Consider the following 12,806-nt stretch of genomic DNA (forward strand, 5'->3'; position numbering starts at 1 on the left):
TTGTTCCTCATCCTCCCTTTTTTCCCACAAAAACCAGCTGTACCTCTGGCACCAAGGCATGTGCTGTGCCGTTACTCAAAAGGTAATGGCTTGTCCACAGTCCCACCCACTCACACATACAAACTAGGATAAATACTACCCCGAGTTTGCACCTAACTTGGAGGGATGATAATCTGACACCAAATCAGAGGGACAGATCGACGGGTTTGTGCTCTCGCCCCCCTCCCCCAGAAGGGACGCCTTCAGGTAAGATTCCCTCGGCTATGCTGAGTGTATACCCAGGAACCGTGTGTGTGTGTGTGTGTGTGTGTGATTACAGTCCTTTTGTGTACTGCTCTAGAGCCAGCCTGCAGTTTGGGCGTTTATCATAGGCAATCGTGAAGAATCTGTGGATGTTGCAGATGACACCCAGTTGGGTGGGAGTGTTGATCTGCTCAAGGGTGGGGAGGCTCTGCAGAGAGACCTTTTCTCCCCAGTGCTTGTTAAATCTGAAATAAACCTTCCTGGAGACACCTCACTGGTCTTCAGGACAATCACGTACCGTTTGGTATCACACAGACTGTGGCCCACCAGAGAAAGCACCTCAAACCCCAGCTCATCTCCCAGACATCGTACATTGGCCGCCATCTCCTTGCAAAATGGTTCCATCTCTGCATCCAGAGCCACTTGCATGATATTCCACTTGTGGATGTGATCCCTAGGAACAGACTCTCCTTGAATAACCAGCAAGCAAGAGCCCAGCTCCCACAAGTTTTTCTGGAGAACCTCCAGGGACCGCAGCAGAAAATGCCAGCGCAGGGCCCCTGTGTGCATCATGGACATCATGAACTTTCTGTCCAGGATGCAGACAGGGTAGATGACGGAGGACTCCATCACAGCCAGCAGCGTTGGCTTGTCAAGAAGCCAAAGTCCCTTCCAGAAAAGATGAACGGTGTGACGCGGCATCCTGGCTGTTCTCCTTGGACCTGTGAAAAGAGGAAGGGAGCCCCTGGCTTTTGGGATACACAATCCCTATATAAAGAACAAGGTCAATTAACAATTAGCAATGGAGCTACAAACAGCCCTCATCTCTTCTATTCTAAATGCAAACACAAATTTAAGACAGAAAAAAAAAAAAAAGATACAGGGAGGTTTTCAGCAAACAGAAAATGAACTGATACAGAGTCAATGCTGCACATGGTCACTGGTTGCTTACGGTATGTTGGGAAACCCACACATATGAATAGCTGATTCCAGAGCTGTGGAAAATAGTCTGAAAACATGTGAAATTGTTTAATATGGCCCTAGGTCCTGTCACCAATATCACACACACACACACACACATACATTACTATAAATGGAACTTTCTAGTCTGTAAAGCTGCAATGAAGTGACAGTCCTACCGTGGAGAGTTGAACCCGCTGTCCACAGTAATGCTGCTGCTGTCCATGCTGTCCAGGCGGGCTGAGTGGGTGGCTCTCTGGTTGTTGCTATTTTCTGTTTCCTTCGGGGTGAGAAGAGTAAGATTCTTCTCAAATTTTCGCTGCAGATCTCTCTCCTTTTCTCTCTCTAGGAGCCATTGCATTGTACCAACATCATCCCTGTTCTTTTCTTCCTCAGCATTTTTGTTGGTTCCTTCCTCTGAGTCATCGTCATCAGATACATTGTAGTAGTCGAAGGAGGCCTCCTGGTTCCCAGTTGTCTCTTGCTGTCTCTGTGAAGCGGGAGTGACTTGTGTGACTGAGGTTACTATCGCTTGTTCAAGTTTCTCACATCTGACTGGCAACGTGTCAGGGGGGGTCTTTTGATGGGGCTTTAGCAGGGGTGTGCTAGACTTATGGTAACTATTCACAGAAAGAGTGTTGTGCAGGGGTTTAAAGAGTGTATCCTTGCTAAATATTTCTTTCCTTTTATCTAGGCTGCTTGACTCAGCGCTATGGTGTTGAACCAGCCGCCCATTCGCAATCACTTCTGGAGTTTGGCCAGCAACTGCCGAACCACTGTTTGGGCCCTTTGGGGACTCCTCTTTGTGCACCCCAGGCTCCCTAGCAATATGTTGAGTCTGTCTTTCTGCAGGAGTCATTTTTTTGAGCCCATCTGTCCCTGTCAGCGTATCATGATCCTCTTTATTCTTTCCCAGAGGTGATGGAGCGGTAAGCACAGTCTCACTGGATGTGTTGCACTGAAAATAGTCATCAACTGCAGATTTTGTTGTGCAGGAGTTGAGCTCACTATATGATGGCAAATTCTCTGTAGGCTTGCTTTGTTCCAATAGGCTACAAGAACTGGGGGTTTCTACGGTGCCACTAGCAATTTCAGGGATGCAAGTCTCTTTGTAGCCTGCAGATGAAATCAGAGCCCTTTGATGACTAAGCGACTGAGATGGCCTTAAAGTACTATCATCAATGTAAGTTTGGCTAGTTGTTTGGTCATCTGGGCTACAGCCTTCACCTATATCTTCAGGTGTGCCTAAAGTAGCTGAGCCCAGAGGTCCCTTGGAGTTATCCATGGATCTAGACCTTTCTTTAGCCTTACTGGACCGCTCATTCCTCGATCTTCTATCCTGTGTATGGCTGTGGCTCCGATGGACCTTGGAGTGGGAGCTTCCCCTGGAAGGTTCAGGAAAAGGCATTTCAGTTCTTCTTTTGGCCAACTCACCAGACACGTCCCACTCTGGTGTCATGGGAAAGTGAGATTCAATCATATTAGGATTGCTGTGCATTATAAAATTATCTCCCTTGTGTTCTATTATAAAACAGCCTTCCCGTGGGGATCGAGTCAAGGGATCATAGAACTCATACTCCCTTTCAGCAGGTATATCCAAATGAGAGCCATCTGATGGGTCTCCTTTGGACACCCGAGTCTTGCTGTGTGACCTCGATTTCCCATGAGACTTTCTATGATTCCTGCTCTTTTTACTTCGTCCACTGTGGTGAGCTGAAGATCCTGCTTTGCTTCGTTGAGCTTTTTCTTCTTCAAGTTTCTTCATTAGTGCAGTGTGCCTCATCACATTTTCCACAGTCAAGTCTGGGTTAATGCGCCTGATAATCTCCATTTCTACCTCTCTAGGTATAGTGGTAGGGGTGTCCTCATCCCTTAGCGGCCACTCCTCTGGAGGAAACTGGGCAGAGAAATTTGCCAACTGTTTTGTCTTGTCCTTCTTAAAACTTAATCGGAATAATTTGAGTCCAAATTTCTTTGACTGCTTTTCTACATCCTTAGGCTTTGTGAGTGTCTCTGCTTTATAAGAAAAATTGACAGTACTTTTACTTTTCTCAGTAGGTGGGACCTGACATAATGAAGGAGGACAGTATGAGTCTTTACAGTCTTTTGCTGATTTCCTCTGCAGAGTAGATGCATGCATGCTGTGCATGTCTTCTCTGCAACAATGGCAGGAGTCGCAGTGGTTTTTGGGTAGTGTTCGGTCCCTGACGCATCCCGAGGTGGAGGGAGTTATAGTTCCTTGTTGTGGAGAGGTACATTGAGACCTGTCAGGTATCCTCTCATCCAAATGGTACCATTTACTGTTAGTTCTTATGAGAGATGGTGTTATGAAGTAAGTCTGTGGGGTTACAATGAAATAACCATCCGGAGTTGGGTATATTTTCCTCTCCCGCACAAGCATATTCAAGGTATGTCGAAGGATTTCTGGACTGGGTGTTGGAACTCCTAGAAATGACAGTAAAAACATATCAGGGAGTGCATAAAAATAATGCAGGGCTTTCTGGCTCCCCACTCCCCAGCAAAAAGCTGTTTTTTCCAATGTGCAAACTGGACTATGCTGAACAACCAAATTCTGTGAAGCACTTTGTTAAGCATTCTCTTGTCTGTGTCTTGTTTGTGTTTCCACTTATCTCCTACACTTCAGACATATCAATTATTAATTAAATAGAAAGGAGGCCATTAATGGAGTATTAAAAAAAAAAAAAAAGAGAGCGAGAGAGAACTTCTAGTCATTTCCATTGTACAGGTGACCTTAAGCTACAAGATGGAATCACTGGAAATCAAAGGGTATCAGGGGAAACGTTTCACTTTTATTCTTCTTCCAACTAAATATTTATATCCCAGTTCACCAGAACTATTTATTATAATGCCCAGTTATGTATAAAACAGTGGTTATTTGTACGCCTAAGTTTTTTCTCTGTAGTATTCTTCCGTAAAAAAACAAAACAACTCATGCTCCCAACTGTCCCCTTATCACAAACTTGATTGAACTGACCTGCTTTACCATTAAAACATGTTTCAGCTGCTCCAAAAACAACACACTTTGAATAACACAGTACATCTTACCCAAACAGACTTTTCCACTATGCTGGAAGTTACAGATTTAGCTCCTAAAAATTTGCTTATTCCTTGCCCTTTGTGTGAAATGTGAGGGACACTGCTTAAGTGCATATATCACATACCAAGAAAGGGACAAATATAAAGGGACAACAACCTGCACCAATGCCACATTAGCCACATGGTAGACTTGGCATTGTGAGCCTGGTCGTTTCCACTACTCTTGCCGGCTTCAGTGGTGCAGGACCAACTCTTCAATACTTTATTGTATAATAATCAAGTTAGCATGCTGTGCATAGGGAAAAGTTCCATCAAGAGCTAAGGAAAAAAGTGGTTTATAGTTCACAAGCTACTTAAAAAAAAAACTGTTTATGCTGAATAAGAAATAAAAATCCTTCAAAATTATCAGTGGGAAAAGCTATCTTTAATCAATACATTCTGTTGAACTAAAATGCATTTTAATTTAATGCTGTGTACTGACCTGGTTTACATTTTTAGAATGTAAACCATCCAAAAGTTTGGATGGTCTATTTCAAACGAAAGCTACTATTATTTACTCTGGTTCTTAAGTTTTATTTTCAACAAAACTGATTTAGGAAAAAAACAGAAAATAGAATTAGATAGTGACTTAGGTTTAAAGGGACCTCATGAAGTCATCTGGTCAACACCCCTACTCATAGCCAGGCCAACTTAGATGAAGTTGGTCAGAGCCTTATCAAGTCAAATTCCATGGAATCATGCATTCAAAAACATTTCAACAAAGTATATGCTTTTACAAAAAATACTTCATGGAAAAATCTCAACCAGGTGTACCTGCCACAAATACAGTATCTTCAGTAGCACAATAGTCTCTGGTCACCAGCTCTTCTCCCAGATGTCAAAGGCTGGGGCCTGCAAGCTCACCGATCTCCTTGTCTTAGCAAACATGAGAATGACAGCAAGGGCTCTGGCACTATGACCAAAACTCCATCAAAAGATTAGCAACAAGAAATACAGAAGTTGTACTAACTCCTTAACTCACCCTCTTCCTTGCTACTGGGTTGCAGGCAACATAGTAAGTATTCTTATGTCTGTCTTTGAATGTTGTTTGAATTTAGAGACATGACCATACTGCTCACATCCAGTAATATCTGTAACTAAAAATCTTACAATGGAAACAGCAAAGTGTTAGGAATAACATGGACACATGAGTGAAAGCAATTACAACAGAGAAGGTTCCAGGGAGAATTACATGGGGGCAGTAAATATATTTCATGCACAGTCCACAGAGCTGAAAGACTGGGACCAATCCAGACAAAAGAAGTGAAAAGAGATAAAGAAAGGATATAATTTGAGAGATTGGGGCCAATCCAGACACAAGAAGTAAAAGAGATAAAGAAAGGATATAATTTGAGAGAATAACTGAAAATTGGAAATAATATGCAAATGAAATGGAGAATCAGGAATGTGCATTTTCTCCCTCAAATGTGGGTGTCCACAATTTATGTGACAATTCTGTTGAAAGCAACAAAGATGCCCAGAAATGCTGGATGAGCAAACATGCCAGAAATAGCAACAGATGGGAAAAACTGAAAACCAGAGAGCTGGAGCACAAAAAGGCTACCCCTCCCTAGCCCAGAGTCTCTCTGGACTGAAGTAAGCATGTCAAGCTTCCTCTGGATTGTGAGGCAGTGGCAACTGGAGAGCAGGCTGTCCTACACATGAGCTTTCAGTAAAGCATGGGAAGATGAAAAGAGATTTCAATTTCCATAACAACCAGCAGTCATCATCTAACCTCTTCTTTCCTGCAGTAGAGATGCTGTGTCTGCTTCAGTAACAACACCCCTTTTATATTATGCCTTGCATCACCACAAGAAGTAGATGACCCCAAACTCAAGCTCACATACTTCTCCATCCTGTGCTGCAGGGTCCAATCCTGGTCCAACTGAGATGCACCTGCTGTGCAGCAGCCAAACTCTCTGCCTCTACAGAAACAACCTGACTGATCCATTGTATCTTTCAAGAGCTTACATGTAAATACGTCAACACATACCTACCTTTGTCCGCAAGAACTTGGTTTTCATCCTTACTTTACTTAAAGACTTTTCTTAACATACTGTTTCAAGAACATGGGAACAAAAATAAAGGAGAGGAAAACATTCTCCTGGGAGTTCACAGAAAACTTTGGGAAAGAGATTGAAACAGGTCTGCTAATGTTTTACATTAACTTTAGGCAAAAATGCACTGCAAATACATGGTAAAAATAATGATATGTATTTTTTCACCCAGTAAACCATAATGACTACAATGTTGTGTAAATGAGTCTCCAAACACTGCATGCACAGGAGTTACATTAATTAAGTTCTGTGAATAAAGAATGTGCAGATAAACACCAAAAAAAAAAAAAAATTAGTGTGCCTGGGCAGTCAATGATGCTGTAAAGTTAATTGTGCCAGCCTTCTCCCTGGAGTTGGAGACTATTCTTTTTATCACTCCCAGCATACAGTACATCCCTGTGGTTCACTAAGCCAGCAGTGGCAATGGCAGATTCAGACCTCTGGAGCACAGCATTGCCAGCTAATGCTAGCTGTGGGTTTTGTTCAGATCTCTTTCAGGTACTTAGAAAAGCAGAAACAGACCCAAACTCGAATTAGGCTTTCCTGCATGGTAGAAAGAAGCAGTGACACTAATCTGGCTCCCATTGTTGCTATTTTAAATACAGATTTCCTGGCTTTCTCAAGACTTTTCCCTTTACAGCAACCTGTCCGCATCATGTCTGTACCCAACCTACCCCACTGCATTCAGAAGTCTCCTTATGGTCTCCCTTCCTCCATTAAATAGGAACAAGAGGAAAAAAAGCAGTAGTTTAGAGACTCTACCATTTAAAATATTGCATGACAGCAGTGGTGTTATTTAAGATTATGTAGTGGTTTAATAATTCAAAAGCAGAATCTGTCTGGACACTGAATCATCAGACATGTACATTTTCTGCATCTCAAGAGAGTCTACTATGCCATCCACTGAGCTTCCAGACAGAAGATTATGTCTTGTTTGCTGCTCACAAAGACAACTGACCTAGAGTGAACTCAGTTAATGTAAGACACTTATTTTAAGTGCTACATATACATTTCACATGTTTAAAGAGTGAACAGTTATAAAGGTGAACATCAGAGGAATTTGCCAGCTTTCAGAAAACGGTTCACTTCAAAAGCAACCTAGTCCAATACACACATATTTCCTACACTGAAATTCTGAACACCTTAAAATGATTTTAATCATTTAGTGGAGGGGGGGGGGGCAGAAAAAAAATGTCCTCACTAAAGGCAGCATAGACTAAGGCTTGATGTTTTCTTCAGCCAGGTTCATACAGATAAGAAGGTCTGGCTGCCATACACAGGAACAGAGGTTACATTCTTAGCTCCTTATACTGGATTTCAAAGATTTACATTTAATGTACAGGATTTAAACCACGGTCAATAAATTATAAAATAGTGCTGTACAAACATCTCATTGTTTAACTCTAAGTTAGAATAATGGGAGCACGTGCAGCAGGAGCCCTCCTGCTTTTTTAAAAGCCTGACAAATAACAAAAGCCACAAATACGATGTGCATTATCATTACAAACTTTTTCAATAAAATAAATTCATGAAAAATACATCTGAAGTAGTATTTAAATGGTGTTAAATCTGCTAAAATGATTTTCTCCTGAGCTGATGCTAAGGCTTAACAAGGGATAAAAGAAATACTCTGATTGGCTCATGAAATACTAGTTAAGGATGTGGAGTGGTTGCTATGTGATGTTATAAATAATTAGCATACCTTATTTCAGATAGAGCCATGGCCCAGATTTATGCCTGCACAATGGCTCAGCAAACTAGAGGGCTAGACTGCAAGTGTAAGACCCTGCACTGAGGAAAGAGGTTTATTATTCTTAGGCAGTTTGAGAATAGCATCTGGGGTCTTAGGAAATTTACACACGCCATGAAATGCAGTGAAGCATCTGTTCATTAAAAAACAAACAACACAGGCAGACAAGTGCTGCTACAGTGAAAATGCTCTCCTCTTTCTCAGAGCATCAGTACCTAATTTGAAAAAATAAACCATCACAATATGGGAGGACATCAGATATTTTAAAATAGCCACAGTGAATACAAGGACTCAAAAAGTCATGGCTGATTTATGAGAGACTTTGGGCAGACAAGTGAAAAATATCATTCAGCACAAGAATAGGTTCTGTTTATTGGAAAGGACAACATATTTTTATAAACCTCATATACCAGGAGAACATGTATGTTTGCTATGTTAAACATGTCATAGCTGGGAGAGAAAGGCACTTCTCTAGAGAGGGGGGAAAATTGGACAACAAAGGGCGAGTTATTTATTTTTTCCAAATAATTTTCTTTATGTTTTGAGAATTGAAGTAGATAAAACAAGGCTTTCCTTTTTTTAATCTCAGACTTCAGAAATGCACATGTTCATGGTCAGTGGGAAAAAAAGAGGCAGCAAGAAACTGTACTAACTTGCCTCAGGCTTCTGAGCAGAGTCTACACAAAAATCCAGCCTGTTGAATTATTTTTGACGTATGGTTCTGTCCAGGAAGAACAGCACAAGACACCAAATCAACTGATAATCACACTCTCAGAAAACCCAAGGGATGCCACCAATAAATTATCATTTCCACCATGCAATAATGTTCATATTAAAATATTGATAAATAATTAGAAAAATACTTGCTATCTATGGAACTCTTCTAGTACATAGCTATATAGAAAAGATGACTTTGGACAAAAATCATCAAAATGAATTAAACTAGAATTATAATTGTGAATTATAATTATTAGAATATTAGAATATAATTATAGTAATATATAGAAATATAATTATTAGAATATTAGAATATTATATTAGAATTATAATTTGCTTTTTTTACTTTCTATCCCTTACAGCTTTTACCACCACCATTTACAAAACCAGCCAAGCATACCGAAAAATACCCTTGAAAAAGAAAAACAAAACCACAAATTGGAACAGAAAGCCAGTATTTAGAAACTATACTTGCAGTAATTTTTTCCAAAGTGCAAATATTAAGTGTCAGACAGAATTGTTTATTCTGAACACAGTTCTCAATCCAGAATTATATTTTAAAATATCTCAGAACTTAGTACCAGCTATAGCAAAAGCCATGTAATCTTCAAGGTTTTAAGTAACTCTTGCTCTGAAACATAAGCAAAAAAATTCTAAACATCAAAACATAGCTATGCTTAGGCTGCCTAGATGAGGCAGATGCATCAGTAGTTTTCCTACTGAAGCATGTTTAATTAGCTGCTTTTTACAGCTTAAGAGGGACAATAGAGTAGCTTTAAATTCAGGCACAAAACAGTTAAATAACTTGCCCAGGATCATACAAAGCACAAGTGAAAAAGTTGTGCTGTCCTGAGCAGTAAACCTCTGTGCACACTTTTAGATGTCTCTACAAGATGCATTTTGAATGATTCACCAACTCTAGATATAGACTGCCAGTAGGGAAGTAGCATATTCAAGAGTACATTCTTAATACAGGTTTCCTTTTTTGATGTTACAGTATCTTTAATCCAAGATATTTTCATTTTACCATTTAATAAATACTATCAAATGCAGACAGTATCTTCTGAACAGTACACCAACACTTATGAACACAGCATGTGTATCTATGGCTCTCCAAACCTTTTAGTCATGGAGTTATCGTTTAAAAACAAAAAACAACAACAACAAAAAAAACCCACAACACCCAAACATTTAAATATTTTTTTCAACCAAGGGCAGTAGAGAAGCAAAACCCAGAACTGCGTTCAAGAAGGTTCTGAAAATCCCTGGAAACCAGGCTGACAACCTCCTTTCAGTTTAAATATAACTTCTCCCTGAAGCAGGCACATCACTGCCATTGGACTGTTACTTGCATCAGGCCACATCAGTTTTGAGAGCGTGTCCTAGGTAGAGGAAGACAATGCAGCATGTAGAAAACCTGCTCTTTAAGAGACAATGCTCTACACATATACAGACCTCCATGAGGTTACCTCTATGGATACTGGACAATGACACCTGAAATGGTTGAATGATGTCAACAGAGCTCTTATGAGTTAGCTTACAACTGGCTTGAAAGCCACATGGTGGACTAAGTCTGTTCTGGCTATGATGCATGCTTTGTTCTCTATAACTAAAGTCCTCAACTCTTTAGACTATGATGATAAGGAAGGTTATTTTGTGAGAAAATAACAAGCAAGCTTATTCTGATACCAGTCTGAAAAAAGAAACAAGCCAATACAGTTTAGTACCTCAAGAAATTTTTAATATCTACATAAAGTCAGGAATTAACCCTCAAACATGTATCTCACATGAATGGCCCTGTCAAAGATAACTCAGTTCTCTCTATGTTTAAGAACAAAGAAAAGGTTAGATTAGAATTCTAAAGCCTCCTTTTACTTTTGGGTAGAATCTCAGGACTAATCAATATTCCCATGCAGAAAAGTAAAGAAAAACAGAGTACTGAACACCAAAACTCCCTCTTTTAATGAAACCAAAAAAAAAAGCAACCTTTTGGGTAGGAATTGGGAATTCTTTAACTGCCCTTTTACAGACACACACCCACCTGACCAATGACTCATTAATGTCCAGTTACCTGGGAAGCAGGTTGTTAGGTGCTCCATTAGTGCTTCTTGTGTGACTTGTTTTCGGGCAGAGTTCATTGCTGAGATGGCCAGGCAAAGGATTTCACCAAGTGGAATAAACTGTGACTGACTGATGGGAGACATGCTGATGGGTGATACATCACCTATAAAAAGACAACAGATGTTCAATGAAGCATTTTGTTTAAAAATCTGCTCAGAACAACAATGCAGAGATACAATCAGAGAAGATGCACACAGGATAGCTCTGTAGATTTGTACTAGGCTGGGAATAGGAGTCTTATAATGGAGAACCATCCAACAGCTTATTTCAAAACTTAGACATGGTGAGCTTTAGAAAATGGGAGATACACGCTGTGCAGACATAGTTTCTCAAAGGGTGCAATAGACAAATTCGGGAAAATGCCAACAAAGTAGCACTTACAGTTGCAAAACCTTTTGCTTGAATATCCTACTAGGTAACTGTGCAAACAAAACAGGAGCATGTACTTCTCTGGACATAAAAAGCGAGATTACATTCCCCTTTCAAAGACTAGTGGTTATGGATCACCCACCATTTCCACTTGATAGAGTATATTTTCTTAATAGTAACAAAGATCAGAAAAAAAGTTGCTAAGTTAATAAATAACATTTTCACTCTGCTAATAAAGTACAGAACACTCTTTAGAGGCACAAAAGCATCAAACACCTTAAGACTGATACCCTCAATAAATCTCTCCTGGATCTACATGTCAAATTGTACAGACTACGTATTTATTAGAAGTTTTAACAGCTCCAGGATGGCTTGAAAATTAACTGTTACAACTTTTCTCATGTTGTCTGTATTAACACATACTTTAAAAAAATCACTGAAAGATGTTAAAAACTAAAGTTATAGGAGAACTTACAATTTGATAATACAAGCATGACTACACAAATACACATATATATGTACTTTAATGTACCTTATATAAATACAGCAATGCTTTTAGATTCTGCTCTGTACCTCCTCTTGAAGTGGTAACAGTCCCCCAATGATCTCAAGTAGAGGGAAGCAGCGGGCTAAAAAATTTCCTTTGCCAGTGGAAAAGGAATAATAAAAAGTAACAGACAGAACAAGGGGTGCTTGACTACGAATCCTCTTCTGGCCACAGATCAGTCAATAGCCAGGGATTAAATTTTACCTAAGTGGCTTTGAAATCTCAGGAAAATCACCCTGTTTCTGTTGCCACAGAGCAATACCTTGTGATCAATTCAGGAATCAAATTACTGGAAATTAATTCAAATTCAAACTTTCCTACACAATTTAGAGAATCTAATATTTGCCCTATTAATTCTATATTCCTATTACATCTACTAAACAGGAACCGCAGTTTCTAAAACTGATTATCAGAATGCATTTAATCTTGCATTATACTTAGCACTTTAGAAAAAAAAAAAAATTGGAGGAAGTAGCAAATCGCATAACTGCTTCAGTGAGATTTATGAGCAATATTTTTCAATACACCAGCTGTACAATCTAATGTACAACAGTGATACACATTACCCACACCATAATGATTTAAAATACACATTTGTGCTATGTGGTCTCCTGTTTGCTTCTGCTTCATCAGGCCTGACCAGATCGGTGCTGCAATCCCAACACAGAAGCATCTCTCCAGCTTCACAGTGCACCCCAAGATCCTCCTCACTGCTATCTCACCACTGAATGATGAACTCAAAATATAACCTTTTCTGGATATTTCTTATTCATTTTCACCTGAAAAATTCCTGCCACATGCTTTACAGACAATGGTAATCAAAAAGATCATAGGCAGCTTACAGGAAAACAGAGAGATGCTTTCACATGACTTGGGAGCAAACATAATTTGTCCCCTCATCATTTGAGAATGGATAAAAAACATCACAGTTATTATATTACTATTT

The 12,806-nt window shown here is 39.7% G+C and overlaps 1 protein-coding gene across 5 annotated transcripts in view; it reads right to left on the reverse strand.

Moving 5' to 3' along the window:
- Nucleotides 1–12,806, reverse strand: part of STOX2 (storkhead box 2) — a 78,958-nt gene that overhangs the window by 10,027 nt on the left and 56,125 nt on the right. For all 5 annotated transcript variants that reach the window (XM_026847012.1, XM_026847015.1, XM_026847016.1 and 2 more), the window contains exons 2-3: nucleotides 10,895–11,047; nucleotides 1,383–3,648 (exon numbers count right to left, since the gene is read on the reverse strand). In XM_026847012.1, the coding sequence (XP_026702813.1) occupies nucleotides 1,383–3,648; nucleotides 10,895–11,047 (2,419 nt within the window). The remainder of the gene's footprint in view (nucleotides 1–1,382; nucleotides 3,649–10,894; nucleotides 11,048–12,806) is intronic.

The sequence above is a fragment of the Athene cunicularia genome (genome assembly GCF_003259725.1).
Source record: "Athene cunicularia isolate RWA chromosome 4 unlocalized genomic scaffold, athCun1 chr4_part1, whole genome shotgun sequence".
In the NCBI taxonomy this organism is placed as follows: Eukaryota; Metazoa; Chordata; class Aves; order Strigiformes; family Strigidae; genus Athene; species Athene cunicularia.